Source organism: Saccopteryx leptura, chromosome 2, assembly GCF_036850995.1.
Source record: "Saccopteryx leptura isolate mSacLep1 chromosome 2, mSacLep1_pri_phased_curated, whole genome shotgun sequence".
Lineage (NCBI taxonomy): Eukaryota > Metazoa > Chordata > Mammalia > Chiroptera > Emballonuridae > Saccopteryx > Saccopteryx leptura.
In genome coordinates this window covers 329,721,154-329,742,787 of record NC_089504.1, presented here as the reverse complement: position 1 = coordinate 329,742,787, position 21,634 = coordinate 329,721,154, and the positions used below count along the sequence as shown (strand labels likewise).

General features: G+C 52.5%; 2 protein-coding genes across 3 annotated transcripts; one reads left to right on the top strand and one right to left on the bottom strand.

Annotated features, from left to right (window-relative positions):
* Positions 1 to 1,010: 1,010 nt before the first annotated feature.
* PIMREG (PICALM interacting mitotic regulator) lies at positions 1,011 to 6,451 on the bottom strand. 2 transcript variants are annotated; one of them, XM_066366246.1, is made up of 6 exons: positions 6,384 to 6,451; positions 5,479 to 5,804; positions 3,561 to 3,856; positions 2,615 to 2,710; positions 1,938 to 1,987; positions 1,011 to 1,345 (listed from the first exon to the last, which is right to left on the bottom strand). In XM_066366246.1, the coding sequence occupies exons 2-5, from the start codon at positions 5,767 to 5,769 to the stop codon at positions 1,954 to 1,956; spliced, it is 717 nt and encodes a 238-aa protein (XP_066222343.1). In that variant the 5' UTR covers positions 5,770 to 5,804; positions 6,384 to 6,451; the 3' UTR covers positions 1,011 to 1,345; positions 1,938 to 1,953. The 2 variants fall into 2 exon arrangements, with proteins under 2 accessions (XP_066222343.1, XP_066222342.1); XM_066366245.1 differs by lacking the exon at positions 1,011 to 1,345 and having other exon boundaries at positions 1,857 to 1,987.
* A 6,073-nt stretch (positions 6,452 to 12,524) lies between these two features.
* On the top strand, positions 12,525 to 21,368 carry AIPL1 (aryl hydrocarbon receptor interacting protein like 1). The gene is made up of 6 exons (XM_066363388.1): positions 12,525 to 12,679; positions 13,290 to 13,469; positions 18,146 to 18,334; positions 19,272 to 19,448; positions 19,556 to 19,697; positions 20,442 to 21,368. Exons 1-6 carry the CDS (start codon positions 12,584 to 12,586, stop codon positions 20,702 to 20,704), a joined length of 1,047 nt encoding a protein of 348 aa, XP_066219485.1. The 5' UTR covers positions 12,525 to 12,583; the 3' UTR covers positions 20,705 to 21,368.
* Positions 21,369 to 21,634: the final 266 nt, after the last annotated feature.

Genomic DNA, 21,634 nt, shown 5'->3' with positions numbered 1-21,634 from the left:
CCTTTTACTACTCTGGCGCCCATCCCCATGCCCAGGGTCCTGCAGACGAGACAAGGCACCAACACCAACACGGAAGCGGAAGCGGGGCCCACGCAGTTCGGCTGCGGCCCCGTTTCGCATTCACGCTCCCAGCCAGCCCCACCCGGGAGGGGTGCCCCGTGCAAAGGAGCCTCGCAGCTGACCCCGCCTTAAACACTCAACTTTCCCGCCAAACCCCGGGGGGTTGGGCGCCAAGTGCTCTAGAAACCTATTCTCTTTGGCTCAGCCACAAGAAGTCGCCTCCCTCCTTCTGCTCCCTCCGGGCTTGGGGGGAGGTTTCTTTTAAAAAAATTATATAATACTTAGGGTTAAGTCCAAGCAGTGAGAATGGGTCTGGGTCCTGCTCTCTTTGCTGAGAAACCAAGAGGGTGGTTAGGAGAAATAACAATCGGACCCCACACATGTGGGGACAAGGAGTGACAGGTGACACCAAGGAGGGGCAGGACAGGAGGGAGGCTCGCTCATGGGGACCCCCACCCTCGGACCCCACTGTCCTTGTCTATCTGTTTACTCGGTGGTGGTAGCCTGTCTGCTCGTCTGTGGTCTGACCGTCCCTAAGTGTGTAGCTCTCAGTATTACCTGTGGCGGATGGTTCTGTGGTGAAAATGGTTTCTTCTCTCCCTCGTGGCTGCCTTGTACAAAATCCGTTAGAAAAGGAAATGTAAAACATCAGATTTCTAACAAGACAAAAACAGCATTAAGGAGTTAAAAGATTTTTACAACTGGTCTTGATTTTGATGTGAGCTGGTTTTTAACTCTCAAACGTTGTCACTTAAAATAAAAACCTTATTTGCCTTTAAAATATGCTTTGCTCTGAATGAAACCTTTCCCATTATGCCTGTTCTCCTTGAGCTGGGGGCTGGCTGGCTTGGAGTGGGGGTGGATGAGGGGACCAAAACCTGGCCCCACACCATAGACTGGGCTGGCACGGGTGTAGCAAGTTACAGAGAAGAGATGTCAAATGCAGAGTCTTTATTTTAAAAAAAGCAATGTTATCCAGGGAAGTTACGCAATTTCTAATAAAATGAAAAGGCAGATTTCTTAAATAATTTACAAAGAGAAGAAACTTATAGAGCAGTGTACTCCTCCTCGCCATCCACAGTGCCATGCTGAGAATATAAATAGGTACCCGTGGGCCCAGGTCTCAGAGCCTGGGTATCTTTCTCATCTCTTCTTTTGGAGCAGGGACGGGAGCTGGTTCTCAATAGCCTGGGCACTGGCAACACAAGGGGTGACTCCTTGCAGACCCTGTTCCCGGGTGCACAGCTTAGGACTCTCAAATACTCTCCGGAGCCTCGCACTTCACCTTGCAAAGAGACAACCACGAGGTTCAAGTGTGGGGTGCATTTCAAAGCCCAAGAGGGGGGTAGGACGAACAATCCGTCTAGTCCTCCCAGGTCTCCCCTGTGGCAGGAGGTCTCTGCTGGGCTCTGATATGGTTGGAACAGGAGAACAGAGTTCCCTGAGCAGCCCCCACCTGGGTCTTCGTTAGCAATGGCCCAGGGGCACTGCCAACTCCTGGGGTCTCCTCCGGGAACTCGAGGGGAGGCGTGGATCCCAGCTGTGGGGACATGGGGTCAGGTATGGTTTGCTTCCTGCAAGACAGAGCTCCCTTCGTGCCCCTCACTGTGCTCAGGACAGAAGTGAGGACACGTAGCCGTCTTCCAGCATGAGGCGCTGGAAGGTGATGGGGTCAGTAATGTCCGCAGCTCTGGCTCCGAGCTGCTAGGAAGACTGCACACTTCCCACTCCCCGGGGCATCAGCTCTGTGGGTTTTCCCAGAAGGCTGTTCCTTAACATGCTTCCAGATACACACATGTGCTACACACATGTGCTCATCATGTAGGAGGGGAGGAGGAAGAGGACACTGAGGATGGTGCTCAGGAGGAGGGCATTACCTGAAAGGCACTGTCCTCAGTCACGAATGAGAGAAACAGTCATGTCACCACTAGAGATGGGAAAACAGGAGAGACGGATGCCAACATGCCATTGTGTGTTGCAGGCTCTGAGGGACCCTCCCAGGCTTTGGACTAGACAGGACCAGACCCGGCCATGTGATGGAACTTGGCACACTCAACTTATAGTCAAAGTGGATAGGTCCCCACCTAAGAGCCTATCATGGCCGCATACAAATGATCCCAAGTTAGGGCTGCTCCAGACCCAGGCCCTACCCTCAGGATGTGGTCCTGAGCAGACAGACCAGGAACTCCAAGCAGCCTTGAACTTTTCCTAATTCTGTTCACGGGCAGGACATTGGGAGCCACGGGCAGTGTTGGAGGCAGGGCAGGCCCTTCAGGAACTAGGTACTCAGCCTAGTGAAGTTCCAGGTGATGGACAACTGTGGGGGCCTGAGGCCCAGAGGGCCATGTGTATCCAGGGTGCATCCTTAAGCACTCCCCTGACCTAGGTCTTTCATCCCCTCTCATGTTGCAGACGAGGAGACCGAGGCTCAGAGAAAGGGAGGGACTGGCCAGGGTCACACAGTGGGCCAGAGCCAGAAACAGAGGCCTGCCTTAAAAAGGGAGACCCTCCTACTCCTAGACATTTTGCTTTGACACATGGGATGCCAGCTCACCTTTCTTCAGCCATAATGGCCTCGTCCAGCTCCTGGGACAGCTTCTGGAGATCCTGGATTCCTGCCCCCACAGGCTCCAGGTCACAGTCGGACTCACTGAGCAGGAGGAAAGGCCACAGTCACCAATGACACGTTGGAAACCCGTAGCAGGAGTCCCTCCCAACCCAGCACTGCAGACTGGGGTCACTGGGGGCTGGTCATCACCCCAGACCCTCACTCCAGGAAGTAACGTCAGAGCAACTTGGAGCAGCTGGCAGAGAACAGACGGATCAGGGCTCGTGAAATCAAAGTCATGGGCAAGTGATCTCGCAGAAAGGTGAGCCCTGTGGTTCTCCAGAGTCTCAGCTTCAAGATAACTTCCAAACTGGCTTTTAGGCTTATCAGGAGGCCTGAAAGAGTGTGATACAAGCAGAGCCAAGCTTACCTCTTCCTACGGATGGGGAAACTAAGGTCTTAAAGACTTCCCCAGCTCCCTGACTAGTGGGGGCAGAATGGGTCCAGAACACGGATGTGACTCAGCTCAGGGTGCCCCTGGCTCCAGGCAGCTCTTGGGAGTCCACTAGTGTTTTTTGTTGTTGTTTTTATTTTATAGAGACAGAGAGTCAGAGAGAGGGATAGATAGGGACAGACAGACAGGAACAGAGAGAGATGAGAAGCATCAATCATCAGTTTTTCGTTGCGACACCTTAGTTGTTCATTGATTGCTTTCTCATATGTGCCTTGATCACGGGCCTTCAGCAGACCAAGTGACCCCTTTGTCGAGCCAGCGACCTTGGGACCAACCTGGTGAGCTTTGCTCAAACCAGATGAGCTGGTGCTTAAGCTGGCGACCTCAGGGTCTCAAACCTGGGTCCTCCGCATCCCAGTCCGACGCTCTATCCACTGCACCACCACCTGGTCAGGCAAATCCACTAGTGTTTTGGGGGCAAGGCACTCTTCCACTTACCTGGGGGAGCAGAGGGGCTCTGTAGAGGAGTAGGGGCTCCGGAAGGTGGCCTCCCTCCTGGACCTCCGCAGGGGGTGGGCATGCGGGCCCACCCGGGTAGAGAAGTGGCGTCGCCCCCTCTCCCAGGGGCCCGGAGTTGAGTGGGCAGGGGTGGTTCCCGATAGCCAGGTGCTCCTCTGGCCCCGGCTGCAAGTGGAGGGGCTACTGGCCATCTGTGGCTCTCTCTTCCTCCTCCTGGCTTTCACCTGGGTTTCCACCAGCCACTTGGTGCCACTTTGGCAGGACTCTTGGATTCTCTGAGACAGGTGCATAGAAGCGTGAGCACAGACAAGCCCAGGTGAGCCACCCTAGTCTCCAAGCCGTATCTCCAACCCCTCCACCTATCTCAGCTGCCTCACACACACAAGCAGCTTTTAGTCACAAAGGTGAGACATATGAGTGGCGCCATGTGACATGGGCCCACTGCCGGGATCCAGTTCAGAGTCTGCAGGGTATGAGTACAGTGGTTGGCAGCAGAACCAGCCTGGCTCATAAAACCTCCATTTGCCTCCTTTAGGACACGAACTGACCAAGACTGCAGGGCAAAGCCTTCCGCCTAGGACACTGAGATTATCTGCCCCCTGCTTCTGGTCCTATTCTATCCCATCCTTCACGCTGATGCACAGAGATCCTTTTCATGGGCAGTTCTGATCATGACAATTGCTCAATACCCTTCTATGGCTGCCCATCGCCCACAGGATCAAGCTCCTGCTCTTGAGCCTCACACCAGCTGGGGGACAGCTGTGAAGGCTCTTCCTCAGTTAGACTGTCTTTGCCTTGGCAAACCCGAATCCAGAGTTCTCAGAGCAAGGCCTGAGTTGCATTTGGTGAATTATGTGACCGTGGACAGGCTACCTCGTTTCATCACTGACCCCTGGAGATAAAACAACCATAGTGTTCTTCTAGATAAGGACTAACATTTGGCTCAGAGGTCTCTCTACAAAGGGTCCAGAAACATCTTCCTCTTCCCAATCAGATACCACAGAGAACCCCCCTCCAACCGCCGTTCTTCCCTTGGAGGTCTATTCACTCTCACGGCCTCTGCCCTTTCTAGGTGGTACCTCCATATACCTCCAACTCCAGATTTGAAGACACATCCACTTGGAAGGCCCCTAAGCACCTCACACCTAACATAAGTGACATCGTCCTGCCCATATATCTCATCTGATACCAAACCCTTCAAATCCTCCTTCTGAACCACTCCTGAAGTGTTCACGCCTCTGCCAGGCCAGGCCCCCAGACCCTCTTCATGGGAGAATCTGCTTCTAACCCCATTTCCATCAAGTAGCTAAAGAACAAGTCCTAATATGCTCACTGACCCAATTCCCACCCTGTTGTCAATTCTTCCCACTGGCTCCCAAGACTACTGGCCTCTCTTGGAATGTCTAAACACTTTCAGCACACTGGACCTCCCTCAGTGCTCCACGCCGCCCTCCGGCCATACTCAGGCTAAGCTCCTGCCGGCTCGCTTCAGCTTCTTGCTCTCCCTCCGCCTGGGTCTGGACTCACACTATTTCACCTGTCTTACAGCTCTTCATTCTTCCCCTTTCCTGGGTGAATTCTATGGAATCACCTCCTCTGGGAAGCCTTCATCGACTAAGGTGGTTAGGGTCTCCTCCCTTCAGTCAGCCACTTGCCTGCAATTTCCATCACAATACAGCTCTATCATGTGGTATGGGGAGGATGTTTCCTCCGTGACACTGTTTTCATTCACACACTCAACTGTTTTTTGAGCACCTACAATGTGCCAGGATCTATCTGGGGGGTGCTGGGGACATAGCAATGAACAAATCAAAGTCCTGTCTTCATAGAGTATATTCTTGGGGGCTCCTTAGGGCAACAACTGTCCAGCAGGTGACCTGGACATGGTCAGCATTACCTGGGACATGGCACCCAAGGCATTCTTGGCTGAGCGAGCTGCAGCTTGGAGGCCCTGCTGCCCTGGCTCTGGGGTTTCTAGACGTTTCCAGGAGGGGCCCGCCCCTAGGTTGAGGCTGACTGCTCTCAGGGGCAGCCTCCTTTGGAACTGCCTGCAGAGCAAGCCCAGGGTTCCGCTGGAGGTCTCCAGATGGCCAACTGCAGGCTGCAGCTCCTCATTCTCCTCCAGCTGCTCCTGGTCCTGGCGAGATCTGCGCATGGAGGCCCCTACACCTGGCCACCTGGAGGCCATCTGCCTGACCAAGAATATGTGCAGGCCACCAGACCCTGGGGAGGAGGTAAAAGGCGAGTCAGCAAGGCATTCTCCATCCCATCCCCAGGCTCCACAGAAACCCTGGGTACAGGGGAAGAGACGGGACAGAGGCCCATGGGGTGAGGTGGATGGCCCAGGCTGGGGAGGTGTGCCTTTGGCAGTGGGTGCGGAGAGGAAGATGCTTCCTGAAGTGGGTCGGGGTGGGGTTGTCAGCGAGGCCCTGAAGAGGGCAGAGGCTGAACGAGGCCGGTCAGCTTTCCCTGTGGTCCCTCGCTGCGAGTATCTAAAGCAGCTGCCTTTTCATCCCAGCCTCCTCTCCGCTGTCGCCTAAGGCGGGGAGGGAGGCAAAGTCTGGGGCGGCCCTCGTGGAGCCTCAGCAATGGGCCCAGCGCAAGATCAGCGGCTCTTTCACAACTCGCCCTGACTCAACGCGCTCCTCCCCAGACCCTGCCTGCTGACCAGAGACCCCGATTTCCACCTTGCAATACCCAGACGCCCCACCTGCGTGCCTATCCTAACTAGACAGCTCCCCCGCCCCCAAGGTCCTGGTCTCTTCTGAACAGAAGCCCCACTACGGCCCGGCCTGCACTCACCCAGAATCTCCCACGTCGACCAGACGCCCAGCACAGCAGCACCTCGCCCACCCGAGCCGATTTGAAACTCCGCGGACCCGCCCCCTGGCCCTGTCCTCACAGCTGATTGGCTCCAGCCCTGCCGGATCCTATTGGCTCTCTGCTCTCGGCGCTGTGAATCCTGCTCTCAGATTTGCGAGGTCGTCCCATTCATCCCTCAGTTCCCCCGCGGAACTGGGTGCGGCGTGAAGCTGCCAGTGCTTTTGTATCTGGGGTCCCGCCCGCGCCGCCGCCGGATCTGCTACCGCCCGTCCGCCTGGCCCCCGCGCCGCCTCCGGACTCCTAACCTCTGGCCGCCAGGGCCCCTCTTTGAACTACAGAGGGCTAGGGTTGGTCTTACTGGGCGGGGCGGAGGCGCGGCCCCGGGCTGCTCGGGACCTCTTCCGTCCTGCTTGGAGGTCTCAGTGGTTTTGTCACAAAGAACTCGGGTCTGAGTTCCGGAGGAGCTTTTATGTCAGTCTTCCCTCTTGACCCTCTCTGCACAAAGCACTGCACTTGCGTGCCCCGTACTCGTCACCCACATTCTACCCCAAAAAACCCATCCTGGAAGAGGAGACAGATGGAGTACACCTCCGCTCCCTCCTTTTAAGCAGCACCCTTCCCCCACCCCGGCTCACTGACCACTTCCCTCTCTCCAGTTGAATGCTTTCCTCCCTTCCCTTAGCATCCAAAGGAGCTAAAAAGAAAAAAGAAAAAGAAAAAAAGCCATTTAGAAAGCTACACCACTCCCTCCTTTACGGGACCTCAAAGAGGCACTGGCCACTCCACTCCTCGCTTTCCTTGCTGCCATCTTCATCTGGTCTCGCCCTCCACCCCACGCCTAACTTCTCTGACCACTCTTGCCTGTTGGCTCCTTGCAGCTCTGTCCTCTTCTTTATCTGTGGGTGATCCCAACCACTCCTCTGGCCTCAGTTACCCGCCCCCTGCCCCCATCCCACCCACATGAACATATATGGGACACTTATTATGCACCAAGTACCTGTGTTCCAAGCACTTTAGATTATGAACTCATTTGACCCTCCTTGCAGCCTGACAAGACGAGGAGACTCAAGTGTAGAGAGTTTAGGTTGGTGCCCAATCCCTCAGCGCATAGCAGGGCCAAGGATACAAACTCCACCAGCCTGCAAACAGGGTCCCTGAACCCCACTGCACACCACAGTACCTCTTCTCACCTGCACTTCGCCCAGACAGGTATGTTTGATCACCTTCTGGATAATATCCAACTCCTCCTGGGCACTGCAGGGTATCTTAGACCAATGTCCCAACACACATCACCCTGCTCTCTCCCTGCCCTCCTCCTTCCCCTTCCCCATGTCCTCCCACGTCTTTCCAAACACCTACTGGTGTCTGGTAGATGAAACACTGTGTGAAGTCAACAAAACAGATGCATCTTCACCCTCATGGGGCTCAATCCAGTGTGTGGGGAGAGATGGACATTAATTAAATTACCAATAATCAATCCATCAAAGAAAGTTGTGATACAAAAATTATGTCATTTAAAGCAGAGGCCTAGAGAATGAGTTAACCAAAGAATGTGTGTATTTGTGAGTATGTGGAGGGGTCTTCTTGCACAAGGACCAGGACCCAGGTAAGACACCCAAAATGCATACATATGTGCAACTGAAACAAACGTTTCCTGAAACAGTGCTTGACTATGTGTGACATCCTTCGATGTTTTATGTTTTATTTTTTAAAGATGCTGGGGGCAGCTCACTGCATTGATTTTACAGTGCCTCCCTGTTCTAGTTTGCCTGTTCACCTTGGTCTCCTAGTAGAGTTGTTTGGCAAGCCTGTTTATGCCATGAGTATTTGTTATGGTAAGTAGGGAATTTAATTAATGTCTGATGGGCAGATAAGTTATTTTTTCTCACCCTTATTGTTAAAGATGGCCGCTGCCCACACATGATACAGCTAATTGCCGTTCTTGCGTGGGAAGGGGCTTGGTTATGCTAATATGTGTTGGGGGAGGGGCTTTCACACCAAAAGGTTTTAAAAGATGGAGTGAGGAGGCCATTTTGGGAGAGTGACCACTTTCTTGTAGAAAGGAAGAACCCATGGTGTAGCAGGGCAGGGGGACCACGTGGAGGAGGCAGCCAAAATGGTGGAATGGGGAGGTGGAAGCCTTTGATTCTCGGAAAACTCGGATGATCAGTGGCTTTGGGAGCCCTGAATGGAAAGGGAAGTTTTTTCCCACTGTGTGTATTTACTCACTTGCTGGGTGCGAGCTAGGATGAAAGGAAAATGGTCCACCATCGTCCGACTCCGCAGTTTCTTTACCGTCTGTCTGAGTTAAATGCGAACCTGCAAGAGCCAGGCGGCTGTGATGGTGGGCACCGCTACCAGCTTTACAATGTCCTTTACCAATGAAAGATGGGGTGTGGGGGAGCAGAGTTGTTATTTTTAGGAAAACTAAGTTGAAAGTGTGGGAAAGACTAGTGAAAGATGGATTAGGTTGTCCTGCCACAGTGTCTATCGGTGCCTGTCACCATGCCTTACACTTCATATTATTGCTGCATCAGCTTCCATTTGATCAGCCCTTACCACGTGTGTGTTAAGTGCATTTCTTTATTCTTCTTTAATCCTTGCAGTGACTCTATGAAGTAATACTATTTTTATTCCCATTGCAGATGACAAAATTGAGATTCAGATGAGTGAAGTATCTTGCTCAGGATGGAATGAAGAGTCAGAGTGGAAACTTAAACCCTGGATGTCTGACTCTAACACCTGAATCTTTTTTTTTTATTAAAAAATTTTCCCATTGATTTGAGAGAGAGAGAGAAAGAGAGAGAAGTATCAACTCAATGTTCCATTCAGTGTGTGCCCATTGATTGTTTCTCTTATGTGCCCTGACCAGAGATCAAACCCATGACTTCTGTAGCTGGGTCCACACTGTATCCATTGGGCCACCCAGCCAGGGCCAACACCTGAATTCTTAACCTTTGGTGACATGGTCTCATCAAGCCCCAGGAAGGAATGCGGTAGTGCCCTCCCTCCTTGGGACTTTTCACCCCCTTCCCTCCGAACCATAACTGGCAAGCTAAGAGAAAGAAGAGCAGTTTCCATGACAATGAGAAAGGGAGGAAAAACATTTTCTTCTAAACAAAAAGGCTTTCTCCTTCTACTGTTGACGTTGGGGGGTGGGGGGTGGAGGATGTGCTGAGGTAAGCAGGCTCCTAGTTGAGGGGTGGAAGGCTCCTGCTCCTTGCAAGAAGGAAAACCAACAGTTTTATCAGTTGTTCCAAGCTGGGGCTTTCTGGCGTCCATCTGCAGCCCTGCCCTACCTTGGTGGCTCCATGTCCAACAGCAAAGCTTCCACCAGTTTCCTTGTCCTCATGGAACTGTCAGTCTGAGGGAAGCAGAAGATATTTAAGTGTGTAGATGCCATGGCTGTGAAGTGATGGGGGCGGAGAGAGGAGGGACAGGGGAGCGAACCACACCTGAGCTGGGATCTGAGCACTGGGGGGGGGGGGGGAGGCAAGAGCCAGGAGCTGTGAGGCTCCTTGTCAGGAAAGGAGCTTAGAACTTATCCTGAGGGCAGCAGGAAGCACTGGATGGATTTGTAGAAGAGAGTGGGGTTACTAGGTGTTGTGGACCATAAATGGCAAAAAGCCATTGTTAGATTGGAGGCTTAGCAAAAGGCTAAGTTCTCCCCCCTTCACCTCCATATTGGCTATGATGCTGAGTATTTGTACCCACTTCACTTGCTTCCTTGGGTTGCTGGAAGCAATATACATGCCCTTCCTCTGACTCTTTGTTTGTTTTCGGGATGTTGGTAGATTTCACTAATGCATCCTATTTTTTGCCTTGGGAGAGTTCCTGTCTTAGCCTTGGATGTGCAACTTTGTATCAGGGTTCTTGATTTGTATATGGGCTATATAATAAAGCAAACTGGGGCAATGGGGCACTCCGATATAGGCATTTTGAAGAGTCTTCCTGGTCTTTTGATTAGTGTGTTTCCTTAATTCCCCACCATTAGGAGCTGCGCTGGTCTGTGGCAACTAGGGTTGTATTTTAATGAAGTCCATCAGGAGGTTAGTTTGAGGGCCAAGTGGTGGCTGGGGGTCTACCCGGAGGCTGTGGCCTGAGCACCTCCTTCTTGTCAGCAGTGAAATCAAAACCACTGGCATCAGCTTCAACATCCCCTTCCCCTTATGCCCTCCACCTCCCACCCCTGCCACCCAGGGGCCCAATCTATCAGTTCTACTTCCTCTTGATAACTCTGAACCCTGTGTGTGCCCTTTGACCTGTCTGCGAAGGGAAACTATTGAAACAGTGGGAGAGTTTTAAGTGAGACATGATTAGGTCTTTTTCTTCCATAGAGAATTATATCCTGGATGGAAAATTGCTCAAAACATGAAGCTTAGTATAATAAGTACTTATAAAGCACACACCCACGTAACCATCACCCAGGTGAAGAAACAGAACTTTGCCTGGCCCCAGAAGCAGCCCCCCCGCTTCCTGCTGTGTGTCTGCTTTCTCACCCTCCCCAGGCTTCACGGTAATCACTTTTATTTTTCTTTGCAGTTTTTCATTTAAGTGTGTATCTTACCTCCTATGCACACAGACAGCTCTAGGTTGCTGTGTGGCTGGAGAAAGGATGGAACGGAAGAGGAGGAGCTCTGCACCCTCCACCCCGATCCCCTGCCCGCAGAGAGGGGCGGAGCTAAGCCTCATGGGTGGGAGGGTCCGAGTATTCAGGAAGGGCTGCTGGAGGGGCCTGATTTACTGCCCCAGTCTGGGTTCTGGGTCCCAGACTAGTTGGCTCAGGCTAGGCCTCCTCTGTGCCAGTAGCTCCTCATGGGAGACTTTCAAGCGTGTTGGGTTTTGGGGTGCCATTCACTGCTTCAGGGGGATGCCTCTCAACTTCCAGGATATGGAAGCAGGAAAGACTGATTATCCCGTTTCAGTTGGGAAGTGGAGTTAGGGATAGGAGACAGCTAAGGCCACCAGGTCGGGAAATAAGAGGCAGGATCAGCCCTTTGAAGGCAGCTTTATCTGGCTCCCCCAGTTTCTCATCTCTCCCTGCCGCAGGGTTTTGTGTTCCCTCTCCAGGAAACAAGTCAGTCAGGGGTCCAAAAGAGAAAGGTTCTGTGCTCAGAATCCTCATCACTCTCAGAACCTTGGAAAGCCCAGGTATGAAAAATTGAACCTGCCACAAGGTGGCGCCAAACACCAAGTACAGTATTTAAAAAAAATTTTAAATCCATTTATTTATTGATTTTTCTGAGAAGAAGGGAGAGAGAGAGAGAGAGAGACAGGAACATTGATCTGCCCCTGTGTATGCCCTGATCAGGGATCGAACCGGCAACCTCTGTGCTTTAGAACGATGCTCTAACCAACTAAGCTATCTGGCCAGGGCCAAACACCAAGTCTTCACATGGTTTTTCACCTTAGACCAGAAAGGGGTTCCCTGATGCTGTGAATAAGGTTTGCCTGGGTCCCCGGGAATAGGGTAGAGACCTTCCAAAGGGGACAGGAGAGCCCCACTGCCCCCAGCCAGACCACGGACTGAAGGCAGGAGTGGGGCTGGGGAAGGGCTTTTCAGCTTTCTCCAAGCCGGCCCCTTCTCATAGTCCGTTCTGTGTCCTCCCAAGCTCGACACCTGCCAGTCTTCCTTCCCTCCACAGTGTTGCATCCTCTTGTGGGTGGATCGAGTTTGGGAAGAAGAGCAGGAGGAAATAGAAAAGAGGAAAAGCAGGGACCACAAAGGCGACGGGGCCCTGGCCTGGGCTCAAAGGGACTAAGAGTTGGAGACCAGGGACAGCACTAGGGACCAGCAGGACAGAGGGGCTTTGGGTCACTTCTCCTTTCCTCCTTTGGTGGCCTGAGGCCTCTCTCTTGCTCTCTCCCTCTCCCCTCTCTTCTCTAGGGAAGCTCCAGGTGACTTCCTCTCTTCTTGAGGTGGGACAAAACCAGAGCTGATGCAGTAGTGCCAGGCAGGCGCCCCGCGTGCAGGGAGAGGCAGTGGATGGAGGGGGCAGAAGACTAGGCTGCCCACAGTGACTCTGATGAGCAGCCTGGGGCCAGCTTGGGGCGCTATCCCGCCTTCCTCCTCTAATTCTCGCCCCCCAGGCAGGGCAAATCCCCGGGTCTCAGCCTGAATGCCTTCCTCCGGTGAGATTATCTCAGCCTGAGCTGGACAGCTCCCTCCACCCGGAGCCATGGATGCTGCTCTGCTCCTGAATGTGGAAGGGGTCAAGAAAACCATTCTGCACGGGGGCCTGGGGGAGCTCCCAAACTTCATCACTGGATCTCGAGTGAGTGGGGCCCATCCTCCCAGACCACGCTGGGGCCCTCCATAGAAGCCCCTGACTTTCTGCTGGGTCACATAGCATTGCAGACAGACCAGGGTCCGTTCTCTTTGCCAAAAAAATGGCTGAGCAAGCCCTCCTGGAACTCTCAACCCTATGGCATCTGGGAAGCTTTGAACCAGAGCCCATTCATTGGGCATTTTTTGGCACTCTGCATATTAAAGTGCAGCCTGGGATGGGGGAAGGCCTTTGGGAATTTTCTGGAGCCCCGAATGTTGAGTGAGAAGGAGGGGCCCTCAGGGGGCATGGTGTTGGGCCACAAATCTCTGGTGGGCTTCCCTAGACGATGGCACACTGTGTCTGTGGCCTCAGATTTTGGGCTTATTTAAGGACCTACAGAGCTGCCAAGAATGAGATGGGGTCATTTAGAAGGGAGTGGGTGTTTTGTCCCTGGGGGATTGTAAGTGGGGATGCTCGGGGTTCTGAGGCATCTGATTGACGCTGGGTGAGCTGACCCTTAAGGACAATCCTGAGAGTTGGTGACAGTGGGGCGGCTTCTGCTGGGTGGGCCTTGGGGAGCAGTGTCTAGACCAGGGTCCGCTCTCTGGGTGACCAGGTGACCTTTCATTTCCGCACCATGAAATGCGACGAGGAGCGGACGGTGATCGACGACAGCAGGCAGGTGGGCCAGCCCATGCACATCATCATCGGAAACATGTTCAAGCTGGAGGTCTGGGAGGTCCTGCTGACGTCCATGCGGCTCAGGGAGGTGGCCGAGTTCTGGTGTGACACCATCGTAAGTGGGCCGCGCCGGCATGCTCCCTGGGTTTGCTTTCTGTGGGTATATTGTAGGGATTATAAGATAGGATGTACACCAGGGCTAATCATGATCCGGGGCAATGGAAAAGTAGGAGCTATTATTATATTGAACTAGAAGATTTTTTTTTTTTCCCCTGAAGCTGGAAACCGGGAGAGACAGTCAGACAGACTCCCGCATGTGCCCGACCGGGATCCACCCGGCATGCCCACCAGGGGGCGATACTCTGCCCATCTGGGGCATCGCTCTGCCGCGACCAGAGCCACTCTAGCGCCTAGGGCAGAGGCCAAGGAGCCATCCCCAGCGCCCGGGCCATCTTTTGCTCTAATGGAGCCTTGGCTGCAGGAGGGGAAGAGAGAGACAGAAAGGAAGGAGGGGGGGGGTGGAGAAGTAAATGGGGGCTTCTCCTATGTGTTCTGGCCGGGAATCGAACCCGAGTCCCCCGCACACCAGGCCGACGCTCTACCGCTGAGCCAACCGGCCAGGGCTGAACTAGAAGATTTTTAGAGACTAACTCCCTCATCTGACTGATGAGGAAACTTATGGCTCAGAGAAGAAAAGGAACTTGCTTTAGGTGAAGCAGTTAAGGGACAGAATCAGGGTGAGGACCCTGATCCCTTCACTCCTTATCCAGCGTCTTTCTCCTCACAATGTCTGATAGAGTGAGGCTGTAATGCTGTCCCCTATCATCAGGGGACCCCATGTGTTATTCATTTCTTCATTGACTTGGCAGATGCTGTGCTACTTTAACATTTTTCCTGAGCATCAATCTCTGGGTTATTCTTCATCCTGATGTTTTAAATTTTTAGAAAGATGTTTTATTTAACAAGTTAAATCTTCAGAGGATTGGCTTATTTGTGGCTTCAGTTAGTTTAAAATGCTATCTATTGACTGCTTACAATGAGGAGTTCCTGCACTTTTTAAACCCATCTGTACCTCTAATTTGGGCCATATGCTTGAGGCTTGGTCATCACAAGGGCCCCCTCTCGACATGCATATTTAGTAATACAGTGTGTCCGTAAAGTCATGGTACACTTTTGACCGGTCACAGGAAAGCAACAAAAGACGATAGAAATGTGAAATCTGCACCAAATAAAAGGAAAACTCTCCCAGTTTCATACCTATTCAGTGCAGTTCGATGTGGGCTCACGCACAGATTTTTTAGGGCTCCTTAGGTAGCTATCCCATATAGCCTCTACAGACTCGTCACTGACTGATGGCCTACCAGAACGGGGTTTCTCCACCAAACTGCCAGGTTTCCTTCAACTGCTTATCCAACCAAGTAATGTTATTCCTATTTGGTGGCACTTCATTATAAACACGCCGATATTCACACTGCATTTTGATCATGGATTCGAATTTAGCGAGCCACAGAACACACTGAACTTTCCTCTGTACCGTCCACATCTTGACTGGCATGGCCGTGGGCTGCTCCGCTGTATACACTGTGTTATGTCATCATCTGCGCATGCGTACATGCTGCCACATCATTCTACAGAAACTGGGAGGGTTTTCCTTTCATTTGGTGCAGATTTCGCATTTCTATCATCTTTTGTTGCTTTCCTGTGATCGGTCAAAAGTGCACCATGACTTTATGGACACACTGTACAGGACAGCTGAGTTCATAGAAAGCTGTCAGTAAATTCTTGAATGGTGGATTGATCTGTTGTTTGCAAAAGCTCAAGCTGCTGTTATTCCCATAATGTGGGCATGACGCTTTAGTTCCTGTGGTGTCTGTGTTCTTTTGGCCACATCAATAGTCACATGAACGCATCACTCATCTTACAGGCTGGTAACTTTTATACCACATTGACTGTTGGGTTTTCCAGTAGCACCCCACATCTCTAAATCCACAGCTGCCATGATTCTGCACATACTCACGTGCACATGCACCCACACGCATACACACATACACATACTCCTTTCTGAGTCATTTACTTACTTACACATTCATTTTTTTATCCTTCTATCCATCCACTCACTCAGGTATCATTAATCTATCCCTTTATTCAACCAATATTATTCATAGTCCAGTCTTCCATCACTAAGCATCCACCCATCCTATTTATCTATCTATCTCTCTAGAAAATATGCACTGAGCACCAGATTTGTCCTGTTCTGAGTGTTAGGAATAAAACAGGCAAAGTCCCTGTCCTTCAAGGAATGTGAGTTCTGGCGGAGGAGCAGACACCTAAACAGGTTCAGTGCAGGACAGCAGTGCCATGGCACAATTATATTGATATAAGGGCAGGATGCTTTAGGGCCACAGGGGAGGGACAACTAACTGCTTTGGGGTCTTAGGGGGACTTCTTCGAGAAGATGATGTTGAGCTGGGTCTTGAAGGATGAATAGGGGTTCACCCGGTCTAGAAGTGAAACCAGAGCCAGCATCCAGGCCAGGAAGTGTGGAAAGGCTTGGCAGGGTTCATTCAGTTGGTCCCTGTTTTTTATGGGCATCTCTTCATTTCAGAATCTGAGTTTTGGAAAGACTAAGCGACCCGTGGGGCAAGCATGTCTACCTGACAAAGGACGTAAGAGGCCAGGTTCCACCCCCCTCCCCCAGCAGTGTCTATCTGTCATGCTCTGCAGAACCCTCTGCTCGGACGGTCCTCACTGGATCACCTTGAAGTTTGGGTCTCTGAAGACACAGGGCCTTCCTCCCCCCTCCCCTAAACCGGAGAGGCAGAGTGAGTCAGGGGCTCTGGGAGCTTCTGTCCTCACACACCTCCCTCCCTCTTCCCCACCAGCTCCCACTCCCTAGGACACCCGTCTCTGTGTGAGAACTTTTGCAGGTGCCCATCTTATGAGGCCAAGGGTTGCAAACTCAAATGCCCCCGGGGGCCAGGAACCCTGGTTGCCTGGAGATTGCTGCCCCTCAGCCCCCATGGGGTAGTTCCCGTGGGAAAGGGTCAGGCCCAGTGGAGCTGGAGATGCTAAGTTTTTGAGACAAGCCAGAAATCTTCGTTAGCGTGTAAACTCTCTCAATATTTAAATGTTGGCAACTCATGAACAAAAACCCTCACAATATGAGGATGAAACATACCCATTTGGGAGCTGAGTAAGGCTTGTAGCATGCCGGTTGGCTAGCCTCCGGTAGAGATACAGCCCCTCATACAGAAGAACCAGGCTTGAAGCCCCAGAGCGGGGCAGTGGTCCTGCGCGCCCCTGCCCTCGTCACACCCCGGGGGCTGGCGTCTAGCTCCAGAGAGACTCTCCTGTGACTCTGGCTGCCCCGCTGGCCTGCAAGAGTGGGCACGGATCTGAGAGCTCCCCACTCCTTCCTCCCTCTGAGGTGCTGCCTGGGTAGGGGTAGGATTCTGGAGCTATGCCCCTTCTCTGGACTTTATCTTCCTTCCTGCAATTTTACCCCATTTCTGGTGGCATTCCACAGCCCACTATGCTGACCAGGCCCTGGCAGTACTCAGAGAGTAGGCGTTCAGCAGGACAAGGCCTTTGAGGTCATGGCCAAAATGGCACCTGACCTTGGGGTCCACAGCTCACAGCTGCCTTGCTGGAAGCCGGGGCCTGGGGGTGAGGCCACTTCTTCAGGGCTGAGTGGTTCCTCCCCGTAGCAAGCTGATCCTGGGGCCTCTCCCTCCTACAGTCCAGCCTTAATCCCAGTAAGCTTAACCGCCATCTGGGCATCTCTCTCACAAGGAAGAGAAGGGCATTCAGGGCTGATCCTGGGTGGTGGGGGCAGGGGAAGTGACCTTCATCCTCATGCTGGTGACTTGGTGGCCACGCTGAACTATTTCTGCGCCGCTACCTCCTAATAGTGTGTCTTTACTGGGGTTGCCATGTGGAAGCCTGAGGTTGGCCAGGTCAAGACACAGTCCAAGGAGAGGGGTTCTAGAGGCCACCTTGTACAGCTTTCCAGCTCGCGGATGGGGCAGCTGAGGCCCAGCGTGGCACAGGCCTGGCCTGAGGCCAGCAGGCTGGTTTTCCCAGGCTTTCTCTACCTCGAGGGTGACTACTCCAGTCCCTGAGCTGACTGAAGCTGTGGTGAGCTGGACCTATATCAGCACCACCTCATCTACAACAGCCCTATTGGACAGGTGTAGTGAGGTGGGGTGGGCTCTGGAGCTGGGTGGGGGGGTGGCATGGGCTGACTGCTAATCAGCAGCACTGTCAGGAAGCCAACCTAAGCCTCTCAACCCCAGAAGGTCCTCCCACCTCCCTCCACATCTCCCTGCCTGTGAGTCACAGGCTTTATGGACTCAGGGTCTCCTTGGGAGAGAAACTCAGAGTTGACTACGAGGGTCAGCAGAGGCAGCGTGGCATTGTGGTTAGACTGTGGCCTCTGAAGCTGGGTTTGAATCATGGTTCTTTCATTTCCTAGCTGTGTGACCTTAAGCAAGTTACTTAATCTTTCTGGGCTCTAGGTTCCTCATCTGTAAAAGGGTCTTTAGAGTAGTGCCTCCCTTGTGAGGTCATCTTAATGATTGAAGGAGCTAATAGGTTTAGAGTGCTTTGCCTGGTACATAGTTACTTGCAGCTATTAGTAGAGGGAGGAGGTTGAAGGCAATAGATGGTCGTAGCCATGGGCCAAGTATAGTGGGGTAGCGGATACTTCTGGGGGGCTCGGAGCGGGAGCTCATAGAGACCCAGCCATCTCTGAGCGGACAGCCCTGATGCCACCCGCTGTCTTTCTCGCAGCACACAGGGGTCTACCCCATCCTGTCCCAGAGCTTGCGGCAGATAGCTGAAGGCAAGGACCCCACCAAGTGGCACACGCACACCTGCGGGCTGGCCAACATGTTCACCTACCATACGCTGGGCTACGAGGACCTGGACGAGCTGCAGAAGGAGCCGCAGCCTCTGATTTTCATTATTGAGCTGCTGCAGGTGGGGTTGTGGGGGGGCAGGGGGGGAGACTGCTGATCCAGCATGAGAGAGCAACGGGGGGTCAGCAGGCATCATGGGAGCCTGACCCCACCGGTCACTGTCCCTCACCCAGAAATGGCTCATAAACCACAAGAGAATTGGAATTTGAACACCTTCCTCCCAAAAATGATACTCTGCCTTTTCCAAAGGAAAAGCCCATTTGGGACCAATTTTTAAAAATATCACTTGTTTTTTTATTTTGGAGACATTTTCCTTCTATTGGTTCTCTACTTCCATTTTTGTCTTCAAATGTTTAGAATTATGTCCTCAACCCCTGTCCCTGTGGTTTGTGGGTTCAGACCAATTCTCTATTATCAGGAGAGGCAGCATGGAACTGTCCACACCCCTCACCCCAAGTGACTGACAGCCCACATGTATGGGGCGGTGGGAGGGGGTCAAGCCCGGGTCAGGGCTCAGCTCTGGCAAGGCTGAGGCTCAGCCTGAAGGATACATGAGTGAATACAAATAAGAGAACCGTCACCATGTCAGCCAGGGGCCTATTTGAACAGCAGCGCAGTTTGTGCACTGAACAAGGGCATCACATTATAGACATTGTGTTTGTATTTGTATAATGACAACTTTCCAGCAGATAGCAATACAGTGTCTTATTCTAATGACACCGGTATTATGGCAACTTTCTGAATGTTGGAAGTAAAGTGTGTTGACAAAGAGGTGCCTTTTCCTGATTTGCACAAACGCACAGATTTAGCGTTGGGCCCTTGGGCCCTGTTGGTTCCTTCCCCCGTTTCCATGTGTTTGATCAGCAAGCATGGTTTTGCTGGCGCAACCTCACTGTGGAGAATGCAGGGCTGGCGTCAGTGAGGTGGGCTGGGGCCCCTGCTTGTGAGGGTGCAGGCACCCCCAGCCCCACGTTGCTGATCTGCCGCTCTTGGGCCAGGTGGAGGCCCCGAGCGAGTACCAGAGGGAGACGTGGAACCTGAGCAACACGGAGAAGATGCAGGCGGTGCCTATCCTACACGGGGAAGGAAACAGGCTCTTCAAGCTGGGCCGCCACGAGGAGGCCTCCACCAAGTACCAGGAAGCCATCGTCTGCCTAAGGAACCTGCAGACCAAGGTGGGAGGCTGCCCACCATCAGGGGCGCAGCCCTGCCCGGGCTGGGGCCATGGGGGAGGCGGTGCCCAGCAGCAGCGTGTGCTCACGGCGTCCTTTCTCCATGGCAGGAGAAGCCCTGGGAGGCGCAGTGGCTGAAGCTGGAAAAAATGATCAACACCCTTATTCTCAACTACTGCCAGTGCCTGCTGAAAAGGGAGGAGTACTACGAGGTGCTGGAGCACACCACTGACATCCTCCGGCACCACCCAGGTGGGTGGCGGTGCGGGTGGGGGCGGGGCTGGCCCGGGCCTGCGCGCTCACTGGCACCGACCTCCGCGCGCCCCTCAGACGCCGTCCCGGTGCCTGGACTTACTGCCTCCCAGCAGTTTACCAAGCCTGCGCCCGTGTCACGGTGACGGATGAGCAGTGCTTATTGTAGAGGTATTATATTTTAATGTGCGTTAGGACAACTATATAAGTAACTCACCAAACCTGTGATTGTGTGGAGCAGTAAACAGGTCTTTTAGAAAAAGGGCCACCAATATAGAGAACACTATTAAGTAAATACCAGTATGTGTGAAGCCCAGATATGTCAGCACCACAATGCTGTATGTGAAGATGGTAGTATTGGAATTTGTAGGAACAACATCAAACACTTACTGGGTGCCAGGCACTAGAGTCTCTGCATTTGTCATGTCACTTATCCGCCTAATACCCGTAGGGGACGGGTGCAGGGATAGGCCCTGAAGCACACACATTTGGGGAACCTCCATAAGAAAAAGAATACAAAGTTATGAATATAGAATTAGTTATGAGAACTTGGAGGGGTCCACGCAAGGGTGGCCACTACTGCTCTTATTATCATTCCCATTTTACCGTTGACGATGTGGACTCAGGTGGTACCGGGAAGTTAAGGATCATGATCAAGGTTAAGGGTTTTGTAAGCTGGTAAGGACCAGCAGGTGGCGCTGCCTCTGGGTCTGGATGACAAGTCCAGCTTGATCCTCCCCACAGGCATCGTGAAGGCCTATTACGTGCGCGCCCGGGCTCACATGGAGGTGTGGAATGAGGCAGAGGCCAAGGCAGACCTGGCGAAGGTGCTGGAGCTGGAGCCGGGCATGCGGAAGGCGGTGCACAGAGAGCTGCGGCTGCTGGAGAGCCGCCTGGAGGAGAAGCGGGAGGAGGAGCGGCTTCGCTGCCGGAGCATGCTGGGGTCCGGCGGGGGTGCTGGCCCGCCCAGGTCCCGCCTCCCGCCGGGGAACCCCACACCGCGCTGACCCCTTTGTGCCGGCCAGACAGGAGGATGCTGGGCAGCCAGCAGAGGGCCTGGCCATTTCTGGCTCAGCTGGCCGGGTTTTGGCATCACTTTATACAATTTAAAAAATCAAAATAATACATACCTAAAGGGCTTATGAATAAAGCTAAACTTTCCTGCCTGACCTTTCCCATTTCTAAGCCCAGAGCCAGCAGTTTGACCCTTTTTTTTTTTTTTTTAACTCTTTTTGGTAGTTTTCTCTCTCTTTAAATATTATGTTTAAACCACAATTTCTCCACGTGTCACTTTACCCCATGTCAAGGAAAGATGCGACTGTGATGCTTTGATGCTTTCTCAGTCTTCCCTTTCCCTTCTCCAAATTTTGGATAGCTATAGTTTTGGTTCTTTGCTTGGTTGTTTTTGTAATTTCATCCACTTCCTCTAGAATTCTCTGTGGAACCCCATTGACTTTCTTCTGTACAGGTGGGAGGCGGCGGCCCAGGGGGCCCCAACTCCCACTCTCCATTCCCCACCTCTGCTTACCTAACAGTCTGACTACCTTCACTTTTCCATCCTCCGGGCTGTTACTATCTATTCTCTGCCTGTAACAAAAACTCAGTCTTCTGTGTTTTGTCCAAAGGTTGAGTGTAAAAATTGAAAATCAATAAACAGTATTTACATTGAAATGGGCATGTGAGGTTGTTTCCCCGAGGACCCTGTGGCGCTGTGATTGCGTTTCTTTCTCTGTGGTTCCAAATTCATGACCCCAAGTCACTGATGAGATTTTTAGCATCAGAAGTAGCAGCAGATCTCTTAACGGGAGTGTTTTAATTTTTCTCTTCTCTCTGGCTTTTGCTGCACTAGGACATTTGAGGAATAAGGAAAGAGGGTTAATTTTTGGTTGATTTATGCTTAATGTCTAATGGGCTTGCAAGAACCCAGAGAAGGTTTA